General features: G+C 39.5%; 1 protein-coding gene across 2 annotated transcripts in view; it reads left to right on the forward strand.

The window, feature by feature from the left end:
• Positions 1-20,132, forward strand: part of Pde9 (phosphodiesterase 9) — a 133,833-nt gene that overhangs the window by 82,601 nt on the left and 31,100 nt on the right. For both annotated transcript variants that reach the window (XM_076789913.1, XM_076789914.1), the window contains exons 4-5: positions 2,088-2,330; positions 7,907-8,137. In XM_076789913.1, coding sequence (XP_076646028.1) covers positions 8,005-8,137 — 133 coding nt within the window. In that variant the 5' untranslated portion in view covers positions 2,088-2,330; positions 7,907-8,004. The remainder of the gene's footprint in view (positions 1-2,087; positions 2,331-7,906; positions 8,138-20,132) is intronic.

Consider the following 20,132-nt stretch of genomic DNA (forward strand, 5'->3'; position numbering starts at 1 on the left):
TCTCGAAAAATTCTCTTGTCATTCTTCATTCAATGAATCGATACTGCGCTGTGTAATTTTTCTTTAGAGGTTGACAATCACCGTATACGAACTTTATATGAATATTAATTAACGTAATGACTGGTATCGTTCGCTTTTTGTGCAGGTATATAGTGCATGAAAGTACTCTACCTGAATTACAGCAACTAGGAGTTAAAAATGTATTTTCTATAATGGATTGCAAATAATATAACAGTATCTCTGGAATCTTCTTATGCTTAGTTGTTACAGATTATATTCACGGATGTTTTGATGTTCATAGTATATTTCGCATACTCATTTTTGTAATAAATGCATAAAATTCAAAAATTGTAATTTGCCGAGACACTTTCAAAATTACTGTACTGGAATTCAATATTTTTCCCTTCAAAATCCCCTAAAGCAGTGGCCGGGTTAGTTGAGTGTTACATGGTGATTAAAAAAGTGATTAAAAGGCCGGTCGAGTACACAGGTGTCTAGAGCTTATGTGTGCCACGATGCGACCCTTGTGACCAGTCAAGGGTTAATGTTTAAACCCCTGTAATTTACTTCAATATTATGAAGCTGTTTACAAGGTTCCTTTTATAGATAGAACACTGGAAAGCCCGGATATATTGTGTTCTAAACTTTCCCATTTCGACTGAACGTTTCCTCTCATCACCATTATTTCAATATATTTAATATGCACTACTCCCTCGCGTCAGCAGCTCTTTATATCTCGAATCATTAACGCGAAACACGGCCTCTTGTTCAAAGGCTTTTCGCTTATCACAAGTAGGCTCGAACTCGACGCGTTTCGAGCTCGTTATGCTCCACTCTTTGAACCACGTATAATTTTCGCAAACTGTACTCTCCATTTCCTTTTTGCAACCCTGTGCCCATGTTATCTCCGAAATTCTTCGGTTGCTCGAAACATTCTCTACTGGACTTGTTAATTATTAGACTGCGGATTTTTCTGCAAAATTTTCTACCGCAATTCCGAGAAACAGGAGCCAAACAAACATTTACATTCGTAGAGTTTCGGAGAAAATAATACTATAATATATGTTATACAGTGAATTCCCCGGTATATGTCAACAACACGGGTCTTGCCAGCGACGTGTATCGTCCAGGAGACATACCTGAGCCGTGTTATGTTTACACTCCTCGAGACCTCTCGAGTTTCTTGGCCCCTCTCGGGGTATGGTAGTGGGGATAATTCCTCGACGTTTATTACCCAGGCCTTGGCGACATATACAGAGAAATCACTGTATATCGCTTTTTTTTAATATTCATTATGCTTTAAAACTAAGTTTAAGGGTCCCTTACCCTACTTTTTATAATCTGCGGATTTTAGTATAGCTTTATGAATTTGTTCAAAAGTAGCAAATATTTCCTTTCTTTTTTCCTCTCGTTGGGCAATCGGCTGTCAGGCAATCTCCAATACTTGGCCGGGGCGTATGCTTCACACGAAAATTTCAAATACAAGGAACGACGGACACCCTGGCATTTGCGGGACGAAATGATCGTGAGGTATTGCGAGGCCTACAACTGATAATCAGCAATTCAGGTGTACGCCGCGCGATCTGCTCTAACCGGGAGCCAGTCATTTCTCGGGCTGTCCGAAAATTAAATTCCTAGTGTTCTACGAACGAGACGGAGGATTGCAGAGTCCTTTGACGTATCGCAGAGGCACGTCATTAAACGCCGCCGTCCTTTGATCATTACGGCAGCCAAGAAAGAGGAAATTGAAAATGATGTTGCCGATTCCAGTGGAACAGATACGGACGGAAGCGAGGAGATTGATCTTGCTGTAGTAATTTGATCTTGACTATATTACAGAGGGAGACTCTTCCCGCAAAAGATCAGCGTATATATTTTGATCGTGGTTAATTTACTCGTAATTATTCGAGCCGCAGGGCTTTCGACGAAATTTCTCAGTGGGAAATTTGATAGCCTCGCGTTATCGATTGCGTCGTTGTTGCCTACTGTACTGTTGTTAAAAATTGAATTTTTCATAGAATTAATTGTAACAAGTTCCAAGGGTTGCGTACGACAATCGAATGAAGAAAATATCGTTCGTTTTTCAGAATGGACCATGAAGGAGCGTATCGCGAGCTGGTAGTAGACGAGCGGTCGTCCTCTCCGTTGGTGTCACGACCGTCGTCGACGGGATCCTGCAACGTTCGATCATTCACCCTGCAGGTGTTGCGCACGGCAGGCACGAGGTCGACAGGTGCAATAATCGGGGGTGACCCGGTTGCTGCCGCCGGGGCGGCGATGCGACGATGAGCTCGCCGAGGATACTGCTATCCCTCTACACCCGACCAGAGGTTAGTCATTTACATTCAACAATATTTCCTTTGCAACCTGCTCGAAATGCATTTCATATTTTACCCTCGGACGACGGACCTTTCCCGCAACAACAACGTCGATGTTGCCTCGGATCATTCGCAAGTTCTGCTTATCAACTTTTTTGAACGTGTCTTCTAAAATCATTTTCGTAGACTCGTTAGTCTTTCTGCTGGTCCCCGTGTAATATTTCATTCGTTCCATTTAGAAGCTAGACATTAAGTAATTGAATGACAATTTTCATACTGTGGGTCGAGATGGACCCGGGCTTCGCCATCGAAGGGTTAACGTGTGTAATCAGTGGCCACAATAATTGTATTAACCCTTTGCACTCGGCGCTATATTCATTCTGAAACTAAATTTTTCTTCCGTCTTAGAATATTTTCATTTTATTCGTACGAAACTGATCCGATTTCCACATATAATATTTGAATGTTTAGTAATCTGTTAAGTACAAATTTTGTAATGCAACAAATATTTCGTAAAGTTAAAATTTCTTTGAAATAATGCCACAATAATTTCTAGTGGAGCTTCAGAGTCACCACTCGAGTGCAAAGGGTTAATTTTTTGGTTAAAATGGAATATATGTGAGATATGTAGTTGATTGCATCTAATAGATAATTTGAGAAATGTTTGTTGGTATCTATGTTGGATCATCTAGGACCTAAAGAGAGGAATTTTTAGAAAAATATATCGTGACGTGATGGTTGCATCTGAAAGTTGAGGTATAGATTTCCGGCTATGAAATCGTTTATTTTTCGCCTGTGAAACGTGAACTAAGCTCGGGGGAAAACGTGCCTCCGTTGTGCCCTGGATTTTCAACTCCGAAACAAGCTTGCAAAGTTTGGAATAAATGAAACCTGTAGATTTTGAGATATCGTAATCGTGGGTTTTGAATATGTGGTTTTAAACAATATTCGCTTACAGTACACGGAGCATCGTGAAACGCTCGTAGCGATTCTTAACTAAAAATGAAACAACATACAAATCTGAAAATATAAATATTTTTTATTTTTTTTTTTTTAGCGAAAAGAGTTCCGACAGTTTCATTTCTATAAATTTCAACAGTTTCCTGCAAATAAACCATAAAATGCAATAAAGTAAATAACAAATAATGTGATAAAAGGTGAAGCATAGATGCATTTGTTCCATTAATAATATTATTAAGCAAACAGAATGACGTACAATCTTGTAAAATTCCAGATAAAGGAAAGTGAACGTGTACAATACCTGTGTAGTATACTCAAATTAAAAAATTTTGATTAAGAAGGCTGTCTGCAGCAAGAAATCGAAACGAAAGTGAGTGGAAGTAATGAAAGAATTAACAATGCTTTTAAAAAGTTTTAAAATATTGGAAAAGCTACAAAGCAATGTGAAACAAAGCTGAGAAAGAAAACAGAACAAGATCAGCTTTACGCGCTGTTTCTGTAATACAAAAGTTGCTCTTAAGAAGATTACAGGAAATGAAATATTAATGTTGATTTCAACTATTAAAGGAGGAACAGAATATATTTCATGCATCAGAGAAAACAGCAAAAAATAACTCGATAAAATGTAACGTCGACGGTTCATTCGAGTTTGCGCCATGAGTTGAAACCAATCGATAGTATAATATAATTTTCTCGGATCATCAAGAATTTAATTTAGACGGACCGGATGATTGCACGTTTGATTATCACAATCTACGGAGTGAAAAGTGAATTCTCTTTTTTCATCATTCATCTCTTGATTCGATCGTGATATTGGCTACCGTGTCCTCCCTTCTGAAGTTTCTAATTCAGTAGTTAGACAGGGAAAACATGGTTCGAAAAATTGATGAAATATTCTTAAATTCAGAGATTCTAAAGAACTATAATTATTAAATTCGGTCTTCAAAATCGTTACTAAGTCATATACCTTCAATAATTGTCTTTACAAGAGCACGGACCTTTGAAATTTATTGTTCTCAAATTTTCTATATTTTCTATATTTCTGGTCATGCCTTCAATTAAAATCTCCAAGTACTTTTTTTTTTAGATATTCCATTCTCTCTTTAGATCAGGCCTGGGCAACTGTTTCTCCGCCGTCGCTTTACGACCCCCACCACCAGTGTACAGGTTCCCCCACCACTGGCCACTTCATATTACCCTACCGTGCTTTTATCTCTCCTGGAGACAACCTCCTATAGAGGAGCATGGTGGGGGGTCTCAGGAGTGGGAAGAGAACTCACTTGAGGCTCGCGAGCCACCAGTTGCCCAGGCCTGCTTTAGATTGAGTCCATTCATTTAGAACTGAATTCTTACCTGAATTCTTTACCTTTTAGAAATATCCTTATCCGCAATTCAAATAAAAACTGTAAAAATTACCGTCATTTATATCGTATTAAATCAAAATGTACAGTATAAAAGAATTGTATCTTTTGCACACAATTTCGTGTTTTCCAATAAATTGTATACGTCCCGTCATACCTTTTCTTTTTAACATTCCAGCATATATATTTAATTTATTGAAAAGCAAGCGAAGCTATTGAAGTGATGAGTATCGTGCGCTAATCCTTAATCGTTATTGAAGTTAGTATTTTGTTGCGCAGCATATTCATGCCGCCAAAGGCACAAACGGAAATCGGAAATGGCTTTCGGTTAGCTTCGATCAACCCTTTATATTCGAATTTCGGGCTTTATTTGCGCTGTATCCCATTTCAGTAACGCGAACGTGAGCTGCACTCGACAGAAATATTTCGAATGATGCGATTGAACCCAAAAGTCACTTTGCTTTGAGCGTTCACGTAACCAGTATAATTTGAAATCACGAGAATATAAATATTTGTAACAAACAGTTTGTTGGCTTTTAACGAAACATTTGAATCAAATATTTTTCTCGTAAGAAAAACTTTTCAAAATAAATTTTAAAATGATATTTTATCTGGCTATTATCACTGGCTATAATACAGTTTTGGCTCTCATTTTTATAAATCAGACTACCAAAATGAGATTTTTAAGCATCCGCAGTGCAGCAATAAATTATTCACGATTAACTAATGTAGGAAAACGAAATATTAGAGGTTCACTGTACAACGATATTTCATGAAAAAGGAAATTCCGGAAAAATGGCGGCAATTACGGGATTGGCCAGTAATATTGAAGCTATAAATTTTGCACCTGATGGCTCGGCTAGTTAGAAGCTCGACATGAATTGCTCCCAAACCGTTTTCTGGGAGATATTAATAATGGTCTGTACTATGCGTGCTACGAAGTCAATTAACAGCAAGAGTTCCTCGTGGAACGTAACTTTTTAATCCTTAATGTTTCTCCTGCTATTAATTCTATATGCAGTATCGGAGTTATGGTATTATCGCAATTATAAGTCTCATTAATATACGGAGGTTCGGTATTAATTATTTTTCCATCACCTGAAAACGATTTTTTATGAAATTAATATCTGACAACAGTCAATATTTACAACAGTTAAATCATTCACTTCTTTAAATGGCTACATCGTTCTATTAGAATTTTTCCATTTTTCTTTAAATCTACCGGCAGGTGCCGAATTATTAAACATTTATTGAATTTGGGTGCAGAAATGGTGTCCTTTCGATTGGTATCACAGAGTCAGCACAGCCATTCAAATGGAAATATTCTCAGCCGCTTGTGCAGTCTCAGGGCGTCGCACTAAACAATTAGCACAACAGTGCCTAATATTGAAATGCTGGACGTGACCCTATAAATCAGTAGTATTATATACTGTATACTACGGCAGTAAACTGCATATTCGGCGCTTCATGCTATTTACATTCAATCTCGGAGAAACCGTGACTGAAGCCACCCAAATGATTGCGCTGCTTATAGTGAAGGAACTCTGACTGATAGCTTGTTCGCCTGACATAGTTCCATTTGATTACCATTTCTTAGGTCACTAAAACATCATTTAGCAGACGCACGTCTTCCATCGGTTGGCATCCGAAAATGACCCAACGAATTTATTAGCTTGAAGTTGCTGAGTTTTAATCGCGATTGTTTACGCAGGTTCTACGAAGTTTTTGATGATTGAGTCGCCTTTATTATTTTTCAACCCCTTTCCGTAGGATCGCGACGAAGATTTCGAACAGATTATACTAAATATGAATGTCATTCGTTTCTTTTCAGTTGTAATGAAATTTTGTTATCAGTATATAAGGATTTATGTAAAGCTAACTTAACTTTTCTTTTTAACTTTATTATTATTATTTTATTAAATATATAAACAGAATATTTTTAAACGTCTTGTAAAATTTTTTGTTCTTCTTTTATTTAGCCTCACGGAATCTAATTAACTAACTTTTATATTGAGAGAGATACCACTGCACTGGACGGTGGTTAGTCGGAAGCAGTATTAGTGCTGATGCATTGCAAGTTTAAACTCGATTACATCATTTATTGATAAACTGCAGTATAGTAACCATGGGTCGTTGTATAATAAATGCGTCCAAGTTCGAAATTCGTGATGTTACGCGATGTCCGTAGGGAGACTGTTGTATGTGTATGTATGGGCAAAATACTGTGAATAAATAAAATTTGGTTTCTGCGAATATGGCACAATAAAAATGAATTTCTGAACCCGGTCGAAGGTACAGATGTTCGAATTATACCTTTTCAGAATGGCGAAGATAGTAGAACACGTAGTAACATTCAATCGAGTAATTAGCATTACTACACGTGATGGTAATCGAAGTTCATGATTATGTGATCAACACTTTGAATTTCATTACCATATTCACACTTTGGATCGTTAACGATTCCTATATCAGCGAGCGCTGCGTTAATGCTTGTAATGAACTGCTCCACATCTATTAATGGTTACAATAAAATTTTACGAGAGACCCTCATGGGTGTACCATGCTTCTAATTAATTAATGTGTTGAATTCGACTCGACATGGAGTTCTTGTTTCCTTCGAATCCGTGTCGATGATTCCAAAGATATCTCTTATAGCGTAATGATGAAACATTTTTAAACACAATATACAATTCTTCTACCAAATTACATAACGTACTTATATACTAAATAAGCTTCTTACGCTTTTAATAAGCGTAACAAGTATTTCTTTTTCCAACGAAATTATCACCGTTCAAATATCAACAATTTCTCGAGATCGGGAAATTTACCGTACGACCCTTCAAGTAGTCGTGACACCGCTATCGGCGATGCAGAGAAAGAGAGACGAATCGAGTTATGAAAAGTCCATCGATCTCGTTGCACGTACACGGCGCAAGAATCGAAAACTTAGATTACACGAAGATAGATGGAAGTGCATAAGTTGGATCTCTCGCGTCGTCTATTGATCTGTAGCCAGGGACGAAGAGACAGGGCATCGTAGGTCTCTTTGTGTTTCCAAAGGATATCGGAAGAAAATTGTCGTTTTAGTAAAATCAATTATAGAATTATACTTGTACGAGAAATTTCACTTACGCTATTTACTGAATAAAAATTGACGAATTAATAACCTCCTGTTGTGCCTCCTGTCTTTGTGTCCCCGACGGTACCCGTGTGGAGCGAAACGATAGCAACTCGACCAACATCGTGGTTGGATTTTCTGTTTCGCAGCCCCGAATAGTAGCAAGGCCGGGTCGCTTCGCAAGCTGTCGCAAGGTCGAGCAGAGAGAAGCGGAAGCCGGTTCAAGGCCAAAATTATTCGCCTGGCCATGGACCTCGAGGCGAGGAACGGAACCGGCGGGAATAACGACGACGAATATACGAATATTTACTTCATCGTTGGCGATCGCAGGAAGATGGCCACCTACAAAACGGATCAGGTCACGGACATGGAGCTTAAGGGTAAGTTCGTTTAATTGATCTTCACTTTGGTAAAAGTTGCGGAACATTTTTTTCCAATACGTACAATTTCATTCCGATATAAGACGACGCTTTGCTATTTCGAAATAAGAACATCGCTATCCCCTTTTCTTCTCTTCAAGAACGAGAGGGTATGCATGGTTTATCCTTTTCCAACAGACCAGTTTATATTTTGCCGCTACATTCGAGCCTCTAGCACATTCTCAAGCCGCGTGGGTACCTCCGCCCGAAATACGACGAGAGCCGGTCCGGAGGCGTCGTCTTATATCGGAATAAAACGGTATTAGAGTAATATTGGTGTCGGTCGATATTATTTCCATTATTCTATATCGCGACTTCAACTTGCGAAACATGTGCACGGTAATTGTTCGATTTTTGGGCTCCGTTGTCAGGGATGGTAATTCCTTAAATTTTCTGCCATCTTTTATTAAACACCTTGTTCAATCCGACGGTGCCGATAGAATTGGGCACGCGGAGAGTGTAACCCTCTGCAAATGTGCCTACCGAGCCGGTTTTATTGCGTTGAACATCCGTGACGTAAATCGTACGACACGAATCATCAAACACCACTTGCTCTCCATTTGGATCGGTCACTCAAAATTAATTTAGCGGGCGGCAGTCCGCATATACGTGGGGGAGAGGGGTCAAGATGGAGCCCTAAGAATAGACAGGTCGATTTGAAATTGGTCAGCCGAGCAATTAAGAAAGGAGAGTCCTTCGGATGAAATCCTGTATCTTGCTGTCAGGATTCTTAACGGTTACAATACCGTCTCTCTGTTGTAAACGGAAACATTGTTTAGTTGCAATGGGGAGAACAACGGTCGCCACGAGGATTGCTGCTGCGAATAGCGAAAAGGGTTTCTCGAAAGTACCTCGAAGCGGAGGAACATTTCGAGAGGAGAGTTCGGTGGCCATTTGTTTGCCCGCCGATCGAATCTTTTTCGCTCGAGCCCGGTGACAGCTATCGAGGCACTTAGCTACCCGCGGAAGATTGAGATTGCTCGGACGCGAGATGCAATTTGTAGATTATTCAATACTCGCGCAGTCCACTCAGTTATCGATCGGCGCTCTCAGTCAATAAACTCGAGTAATCTCCAACGAAATCTTTCCCGCAACGTTCACCTTTCACCCCCTCCGCCTGCCGATACGAAAGAGCTCGCGAGCACTACCGAAATTATGTTTACACATACTTCGAGCCGCGACCTATCGATCGCGCGAGGTCTCCCGAAAGCGACCATCTAGGACTCGAATTGCCAATCAACTGTGTTTCATTCTCCCGTTTCTAACGAGCGGTCGAATACACATAGCTTTAGCGCATAATTGCATCCACGCGTCAGATTTCGCTTTTAATGGTACATTAATCTTCATCCTTCCCTCGTTTTCACGCCCCCACTTTCTGGACAACGATGCAAAGTGTCATGGCAAAATATTATGTCGTTCTCGTTATTGCCAAGAACGGTCGGTTTCGTGCATTGACGGTACTCTACTTAATTAGAAACATAAGTCTGCGTTACAAATGGGGGAGTTGTCTTTTAATTTCCTCTGCTTTTTCCACGACAAATTAAAAGTACGATTATCCGCTCGTGGGAGGCTTTTACGACTCCAGATAAATACTTAATCTTCACTCTTCCCCATTGAGAATGCATTTCTTTCATCGTTTACGACGAAGGGACTTTCCTTGCGCGATTTTATGAGACTCGTTCAGTCGGTTGGTAAGAAGAATTGAATTTTTTTTTTTTGAAAGTCTAACAAATTTCATGTACTACGTATTATACGAATTAACCCTTTGCATTCGAAGCCATTTTAATTCTAAAACGAAACATTTCTTCCGATCTAGAATATTTCCCTTCTATATATATTTTTTCATATTATACATACGAAAATGGTGCAATTTACTCGTACAATACTGAAATGTTTAGTAATATATTAAATACAAACATATTTTATTTTGTAAAAAATATTTTGAATAATGTTGTAGCACTTTTTAGTGGTGCCTTACAGTCGCCATTCGAGTGTTAAGGGTTAATATTTACCACCCCCTACTTTTTGTAACTTTTGTATCTTCTACCAGTGCTGGAGCACTCGATAGAATAAACTCTCTTATTACTACCGAATCTCATGTTCTGTAAATTATATCATAAATACACGAATCTTTATACGTACTAAAGAAATTAACCGAAACCACGTTTCTTCTCTCAATCATTTAAATAAATCGAAAATAATACAGCAACGAGTTAAGAGCATTCAATTTAAAAAAAGTGCTTACTATTCAGGAATTTTGTGATGTTTAAAAAAGAAAAAGGCAATGCCGTCCACGATTTTGTATCAATTCTGCTCTTCTGACACACATATAATTTCGATACTATTCAGCGTACATCCAAACAGGGTGCAACATATGTAAACAGCGTGTAATACGGTTAGTTTGCATTCGAATGCACCTCTTCGATGACCCTTCAGAGATTCGTTTTGGAAAATTGTGCTAACCACTTGAACACGTCCGCGGTCGCGTGCTAACCCTTTTACTGCGGTTCGGTACGGTCCCTTTTGTAGGAAGCTGAACGGTACGCGTGAACCGGAAGCGTCAGCGCGTTTCATTTCGCTTTCAGTGAATTATAACAATCAGGACCCGGTCCTCGGTGCATCGGCGGAATTGATTTTCTGCTTGTTTGCTCGTTACCGTTTGTGCTCCCCCTAATCCCGGATGACGATTGCGTTCCCATATTTTGGTCTCGAACGCAGCAGTGTGTTTAACGTAATTAGTCGCGGCTCCTATCATTGCACTTGCGAGCTCCAAGACGCTCCCCTAATCTCGTCATTAACGCTTTCGCCCGTTCCAATCACGTGGACAGGCAGATTATAAGCTAATATTGATTTAAGCTTCTTTGACCACGTGTCAAAGGAAACGTCGAACGTTGGAACTATTTCTTAGGGGCACCATTATTCAAATAACCGACTTTATCGGATAGCGTTGCAAATATTTATATTTATTTCTGTTCTGCCCCGAGGGTTGAAAGGTGAAATCTCTGATTTCCAACGGTGTTCAACTTCTCGTCGAATCGATATTTTCTTCCAATACTCGTTATTAAATTGCAGATTTTTATTAGAGAAAAAGTGATCTGCATTACTTAAAAGATACTGGATAAACGGTTATTTCCTTCCTCAACGATTTTAACAAGTTAAAAATAATGCAATAGTATGCGTACAGATATTCAAATATGATCAAATTATAATCTAATATAATATAGATTTAAATATTAAGCTTCGCATAAGAGTCGCAGTTTAGTCGTAATTAGACTAAGAATATTTATGCGAATGTACATAGGTTGATGGAAGCGATTTAACAACACTATTTGCAACGCAGTTTACATAGAAATTTGTTTCGTTCGCGAAGAATCGCATTAAGTTCGATATTATCTTGCGTATTCACAATGCAGTTATGACAGTCGCGCATAAAATGCGCAGTATACACAGTACGCAGTCATAATGCAAATGAAATTTGCACATATTGCACGCCGACGAAGCATTAAACACGGATATTCAAAGCATGCAAGATGTGTATTATAAAATGTAAACATTGTTGCATAGCAACAACTTGCCATCGTGTAGATGTGTGATCGATTTTGTGTTCTGGTAATCGGTCCACCGGATAATTGGTGTTTCTGTTGTGCGTCGTTCGAATAATCGATATTCTATTGCATCTGCTACAGTGACTCGCATTAATATTCGGATAGCCTTTAAAACGGAATAACTGTTTTCAAATTGGAGCAAATCACTTCAGCCGTCTCGATCAGTTAGAAGGATCGGTGTACTAGATCACGTTTGAAATACTAATGCTCGCTCTTTACAACTTTTACGAATCTTGTAGATTTGTGTCAGTCGTGTGCATGCTGCAAATTTTATTGAAATCGGTTGACTGTGGGCATGTTAATAATGGTAAAAATTCTTACTCTTTCTGATAATTCGTATTCTTTTCCTTTCTCATAAACGCGACACCGAGTATAGCTAATTGAACCGACCTCCGCTGCGCTCGTAAATCAGACGTAAAGCCGAAAGCTCTTGGCTCGAGATCTGAAAGGATCCTTCACTTGGTTCTGAAGAGCTTTCCCTTCGACCAATAGCACTTTTTTTGCAAGTTTCGCTCGAGTATTTGCAGTGCGGTAGGGTTAGCCCGCTTTTAACCCGTATCGATCATTAAATGGTTACACACCTTTGAACGGTTGAAACACAAACGAAATTCGATAATTATTTCTATACATAAAACTGCGTTTCGTTATTTCCGTTATCTCGCGTTTTAACGGTAAAACTTCTTTTCATTTGACAATTATTCATATTATAAACTGCAGAGTTACTTTGACTGATTTGGTCGTTTCGTCGGACCGAACAGACATGCGAGAAGTCAATTCATGTGCAACCTGCTGGCATTGTGGACACACAAACGATTTTGTGCTGAAGTGCATCGCGTAATTAGGTTAATAACATCATTCCAATTTGCGCAGGTTTGTTGTCGACCAGTTAACGGGAATTGCTTTGCCGCGAACGTAGTTACGAAGGGATTCGGAACATTGCAAAAGCGTCGCGAACAATAAAACGGATTCTAGCAAATTGTCGTTAAGTTTAAATATAGACAATTCTTCCCAATTACCGCTCAAACGCTTCTTGGATCCACGATGCGAGAAGCATACTGTGCCAGCGGAGAAATACGAATTCGCCATTTCTTCTTTGTTGCGTTCCACTTCGCAATTCCCTTTTTGGTTCCACTTCGCCGGTTCGCGAACGCACGTCAGCCAATCGCGAAAGGGGTCCGGGAGGAAAACATGCTTACACTTTTTCTCGTGCCTGCGTTCCGCGCGCGCGTTCTGAAGATGCGCGACTTGTCGACTGTCGTTAATCAATACATTCTTCACGTCTTGAAAAATTCCAAGATTGCCGACGTCGAATGCAGACAGCCGAAAAATTTCCGACTAATTTTTCACGCCTTGTCAAAGGCGTGGGGAAGGGGAGGGGCAACGAAAAGCGCGTCGCATCTCTGATTTATGACAGGTACCGTCTACTTCATTGGCTGATGAAGCTATTAGCGATTTAAGACGGGGCAACCTACGGCACAACATTAAGCGAGAGGATATGTTACAGTGACCGACAAAAGACTTTGTGCAATATAAAAAAAAAACCATGAAAGTGGCAAAAAATGACCGCTTAAAAAATTAGTACGTAAATCGCAATGCTGATTTCTGACGTTTCCAGACTGAGGAATTATTAAGGGATTCACAGAATAGTCACACCGAAACGCGTGCAGCCGGCTGTTGTTCGATAACGAGGGATTACGGTGGAAATGGCAAACCAATAAAACGGCCAACACAACCGGAATGCAAAAATAAATATATAAAGAAAAACCGTGAAAGTGGCAAAAAATGACCTGCTCAAAAAATTAGTACGTCGATCGCAATGCTGATTTCTGACGTTTCTAGACTGGGGAATTATTAAGGGATTCACAGAATATACACAATTGACACCGAAACGCGTGCAGCCGGCTGTCGTTCGATAACGAGGGATTACGGTGGAAATGGTAAACCAATAAAACGGCCTACACAACCGAAATACAAAAATCCGTTCGGACAGAAATAAACCGATAACGCAATTTGTAATTCATTTTTCTGCAGAAAAGAGATACTGTTAGCCCGTGTGCAAGCGAACGATTTCAAAACTGACAATTACTTAACGAACATCGGCCTTCGGGCTTCGCAGATCCAAGTCGAAATGCCTTTCACCTTTTCCCTGGTTTCTCCATTCAATTCCACGGAGGCTCCGCCTAATTGCGATCTCATTTCCATCCTGATAAAAGTGTCTTAGGCAGATGGTAATCGTTTTTCGTTTCGCGGCTCTTTCGTACGGCCGTCGGGATAAATCCGGAATTCTTTCGAGTAGACCCATGAGCACGCGAATGGAAGCCATACATAGACTCAGGGACAAAAAAATAGAACGCCATATGATCATGGTAATTTTTAATCAGTAGAGATCGAAACGCCGTTACTTGTACAGGGTGTTTCAACATTATATGTCCTGACCACTATAGCGTGATTCTGGATCGGTGTCAAAAAACTGGACCCTAAAATTGACCTTAACCTAGGAACCTCAAGGTCAAAGTTGTTTTATTGCAACCATGTGTCTCGAGTCAATCGTCCTCTTAGAAAGCGACTATAGGGTGGAATAAAAGAAATGTTTGACCTCGAAAAAAGGGTGGTCAATTTTCCGGTCCATTTTTTAAACAGATCTCCACCTATCCAGAGGTGTAGAATCGCGCTTATGGCGGTCGCGACATATAATTTTGTAACAGCCCGTACATTTTCTTCGATATCATATGAGAAACACAGAGGTTGTCCTATCATTTTATCGCTGACTGTACTGTTCACTACATTTGTACAAACTGTGTACCGACATTTCCCTGGAGTTTGAAATGTTTTTCTTTTTCCAATGACTTTGCCGGACTTGCCTCGACGAACCTGTGTGTAGGGACGATCCAAGGAACACCTCCTTCCGTTTTGTCGCAAAACTTTCGATCCTCTCAGCGTAATAAACTCGTCGTTCGTCGGTTTCCCAACCCCTTTCGCAACCGTGGCACCCCCGCAGCGGTACGACCGTTTCGCGAGCGAAGCGTGTCGCCGGTACATTCTTCTCTTCTACTTAATTAGAAAGCTTTTTAACAAGGCCGGTCGCCGAGCCGAGCCGCAAGAAAAAGAAAAAAAAAAACATGCCGACGGTGCCCCGCCGCGAATCGATACCGTTTGCAGGCTAAATTGACCCTTATTGGCCAGCCAGCATCGCGGAATTTCCTCTCCGGGGAACACCGAGCCGGAACCGGTGCCGAAAACCCGAAAGTATCTTCGGGTCTCTCGATTACTCTGCAAGTGATTATGTCCGTGTGGTTAACCGAAAATTTTCGTCCGGCTATTCTCGGCGGAATTGGATCCGCGATTTCAAATATTGCCTCGTGATTAACTTCCTTCGTACCGTCGATTTCACGGAAAATATGATCGAACAATACTTGTCATTACACACCCATACTGTAGAAGTCTCAATGACGTCGCTCTTAAACATCCATGCGATTTTTTTAGGTTTCTGAGTTTTCACAACCAAGATTTTCAAGATAAAAATCTGAATGAATTATAATATATGTATCTGGATGTTTGACATCTTTTCAATTTTTTTTCTGAATTTTTGCATACTACTAAAAATGGCCCAAAAACTAAGTTTTTCCACTTTACTCCGTAACTACGATACTATGGCCATTTCATTTGGTTCGGGTGCATTTTTGTCCATCTTATCTGGCTGTACCCTTTAGCCCCTTGAAAACGCACGTCGATCTATTAGTGACATTATTTTTACTTTGCTTTATCAGACTGATCGTGTTGTTAAAAGCTGTTACAGAATTGAATAATATTTCTCCTCGCAGTGATAATTATCTACATAGTCTCGTATCTCTGTGGAGTACGTTATCAATAAACAGGATTACCATAATGAACTGACGGGAAATATCGACCGATCGTAATTAGCCACGTATCCTGTGTACAATTAACAAGCAATATAGTAATTTGAAACCATACAGTCAACAATACGCGCATTTAAATCTACGATAACAATACGGATAATTTTATTTTCCTTATTAGCTTCTTGCGTGTCGCTTATCATTCCAATATCGCATGATACCACAATTTTATGATGCCCCATAATTAATTCAGGCTGACGAATCGTTAATTATACATATGGTCGCCAGTTTCGTTGTGTCACTCGTACAAATTGATAATTGCCCGGCCAATATCGTGGTATCGATTTCACAGTAATTACCAGACCGCTAAATTATTGTGGCACCTAAAACATCATGCTACAAACAACATGCTACTGTCATTGAATATTAACAAGCAATTTCACCTACCTATTAAAACACATACTTGAGCGTTCCGTTACTTTTTTTTTCTATACTTTTCCGATGCAACAGAACCTCGTCGCCTCCACACTTCCAGCCACAAGGTATTTTTTTATGTGCTGCGTTAAACAAAACATTTTTTACACAAGTTTGCCCCCCCCCCAAAACTATTTTGCTAACAACGGCACGAGATATCGTAGACGAAAACTTCTGACCCTATGATTTTATGTAAAAAAGTACAATATAAAATTTATATGAAAAGATGTTGGATTGTTTATTTATAGTTTTCAGTAATGTGAAAATAATGTGAAAAAACTGCAAATAGAGACCATTTACCTTAATTCTTTATGCCAAAGGTTAATTTTGAACACGAAGCAACTAATTATATGGTCAATTGAACTATTTGGCCAAAAGTCATTTCGAGCCAATCAAAATTGATGGGTCCAAATTGATCTGTGGCAACTATAAATTTATATCTAAATCATTTACTCTTTAATAGATTATAATATGTACACGAACTGATGAAATTAAATTAATTAGTATGTTTCTATTGAACGGAAATGTAATTAAAATCGAGAACTTGTGATCACACTGGAAATAAACTACTCTACAAAATTAAAGGTTGATTACATTTTCACCGGAAAAGCTGCCTGTGACTGTAACTTCACGTAAAAAAATCGTACATTTCCCGGGCATTAATTTGAAAGATTGTAGTTTTAACTTTCGTGCACTCGAATTTAAATTTTTGCGAGTACCCTATTTTATTGCAGATACTTCGTTCGAATTTGCAAAAATTTGTGAAATTATTCAAATTCACGTAATTCTCCGTCATCACCTTTCTTGTTAAGTTTATCTCTGCGTTTTTACTCTTTACGCATGAGCAGTACAAAAATATTAATTTGTAATTCGTAAGTAACAATTGAACAAAAATATTAAACAGAAATTCGCGGTAGAACATCATTGCTATTTTAATGAGAGAATTTGTAAATTACAATGTTTTCTCCACGAAATACATACCATTAAAATATGTACCTACATTATGAAGATAGGAATTTCCATGAAATTAGAACTCAAGTGCATCTCAGCTTGCACGATCTTGGGATTTCTGTGCTGCTCTCCGCGAGCCACGTGCACGTAACACGGATAATGCTGCATAATTAGCGGTGTAAACTTCTATTCTGTTCTGGAAGACACTTAAAGAATTTCAATTGCCATCGCTTATCCGATTATGACCTTGCAGGTATATTCAATTTGAGCATCCGGAGTTTGTACAATTGCGCGTAGAATGAAACGAATCTTGGTGAAACAATGCTGTTCCGGAATTGTTCGCAGATGAATTTCAACTTGATCTTCGTCATTATTTCACACCAGGTAGCTTATAATAGTTTATACTTTCGCCGAATTACAATTAGAAGCGGTAAATCCAAATGAATAAAACCACCGAAAAGAGAAATAAATTCCCATTTGATTCCTATGTTTCGCAGTTAATGCAAAGAATTTTTATCTTGCAGTCTACATGTTACATCCTAATCGAAATTGCTAGAACCCCTTGTGACCTTAAGGTCGCGTGAATTCGAAAATCTGTTTGTCTTTAACAGTAGTGGGACGATGTGACGTTCGTTCAATTGAAGTGCACCGTTCGCGTTGCCCGTGTGTTTATGGGCCTACCTGGTGCAATGAACCAACAATTCAGGTACAAATGTATCGATTAGGGAGGTGAGGTTCAGCTTCGTGTAACCCCGCCTGCAAATCAATCCGAGCGTTCCGCGAACATCCCTTACTTCGACCCCGGGCCTTCAATACGTGTCGACAGTAGCAAGATTGAACACAGTCTTTCTATCTTTCCAAAAAACCAGAATGACCTGTCACACAACTTTTTTCCGAATATAGGATCCTTCGAGAATTACATAAAAGAGATTCGATTTCACCTAGCTGTGTTTCCTTCGGGTTCTTTTTATTGTAAATAATAATAATTCGTATTTTCCACATTCACCAAATGAAATATCTACATATACCTACATATGTACCTGTAGAAGAAATTAATATTCCAACACTATTTAGAATATAACAACTTTTAAAAATAATTAACACAACTCCTCCCTTATGTCCTATTTTCCTTTTCGTAAAATAAAATTCTATTAAAAATGTAAAATATTGTAGCTAAAATAATATATTGTAAATACTGCATGTAACGCAATATTGAGAGTTCCGTTTATTTAAAATATCACGCTCTTTTCAATCTGTTGGTTGAACATGTATGTTTTCCCTACGAAAGTTTACAAATGAAATTATTCCAGTACCTTCGTGTTCAATTACGCTTGCTATTTTCACTCATATGTTATTAACCAATGTTTGAAGTGTTTGTTGTAAATTTTACGCTTGCGCTGAACAACAGGATGAGAAACATGAGAAAAAAATTACACGAGTGTTCTACGATCATATTCGTGTGTTCGCAGCTTATGCTCAAAAACGTGCATGCATCGAAAGCAAACAACTCGGTGCTGTTTTTACCAAATTGGAACAAATATTTGTAGTAGTTATCGCTCATATTCTGTCTCTACGGGACGGCTTTAACCGGATAATTATATTTTTCATACTTGGATTTATTATAGCAGATTGAGGCCGGAATTCGTCAACTGCAAAAAAGGGAAAATCGATTTCATTCGAAATGAAAAACCGGAATACCCCGTTAACACGTTCCATTGGAAACAGTAGCGTTCTTAACAGAAATTTTTGGTCCGCTGTATTTCTTCGACCAGGCTCGGTGGAAATTCCGCGCGCGCGCGAAGGACGCGTCCGTGCCGAAAATAAAATCGGTCCTGCGTAAGTTTCCGTGGCGCGCAATCAGCGCCGATTTTTCCGTAACACCGAGCCGGGCGAGACCGAACGAACTTTCCACGAGGCGGCGATTCCGAGCGGAAATCGAGCGGACCGAAATTGACGGTGGTCGAACGGCCGTTTCCGGGACATTCCGATGGACTCGAAATGGCCCTCCCGCGAGATAGACTGCGCCGGTTACTTCATTTTTCGCAGGGAGAAGGCCGCAGAGGGACGGACTATTGGCAAGGCATCGGTTTCCCCGTAACGAATCCCTCGGTGACTGCTGAAAATAGTCGTATCGTGTAACTCGAAATCGATTAACTTTGTTGCAGTTATTGATTTTCCGGCTGCACGCGAAACGTGTAACTGTCCGTCGCGTAAAACATTTCCACCGCGAGTCAAGAAATAAAATATAATTGACGCGTGTGCGAGTGTATGTGTGTCTCTGCCCGCAACGCCACCAATTCTCGATATACAGGGTGATTTTTCTTGCAAATCTGTGGTAATTAATCATCATTAATTTTGATTTCGCGTCACGCTCATATCGACGAACAACATGTTAACGACGATCAACGAAGGTAAAATTCGAATAGCGATGAATGACCTTGATCGACCTTGAAACACCAACATACTCAGATCGACGAATTGATCAAGGAATGAAAACATACAGTTGTAGCATCATACGAGACGAGAACGTGGAGAAGCGCGCTTCGAGGCGTCTTTCTAATATCTCTTGTTTATACCTTGTCTTTTGTTTCTTTGTTGTTAAATATATTCATTCTTTAAAATACCAAAGGTTTTTTGTCATTCCGTGGTCCGTATGATCCTACAAAGTTCAATTCGAGAAGCCAAAGGTCACCTTGAGATCTGGAAAACGACCGCACCTAAACAAACCTGATGGCCATCGTAAGACATCCTCTTTGATACAGAACAAGTTTGAAATAATTTAGGAGAACAGTAGCGAGCCGAAGAGAAGTGAACAGCTGCTAAAATCATTGAAGAAAGAAAGACACTTCCAAGTGGCTTCTATTTCTTGCGAGAATTTTTATTTCGCACAAAGGTCCGCACTATACCGACGACCATTCGAAGACGTCACCCTCGACACGGAGCGACTTCGATTCGAGACGGTTTTCCGAATAGCAACGCGACAGTTTCGAACGCGACGAGCGAGACACCGTGTACGGAGGTTGATTTTCTAATTCGAGGGACGCGCAATCAAAAATAATAATAGTACGGGTT

This window comes from Halictus rubicundus, chromosome 6 (genome assembly GCF_050948215.1).
Source record: "Halictus rubicundus isolate RS-2024b chromosome 6, iyHalRubi1_principal, whole genome shotgun sequence".
In the NCBI taxonomy this organism is placed as follows: domain Eukaryota; kingdom Metazoa; phylum Arthropoda; class Insecta; order Hymenoptera; family Halictidae; genus Halictus; species Halictus rubicundus.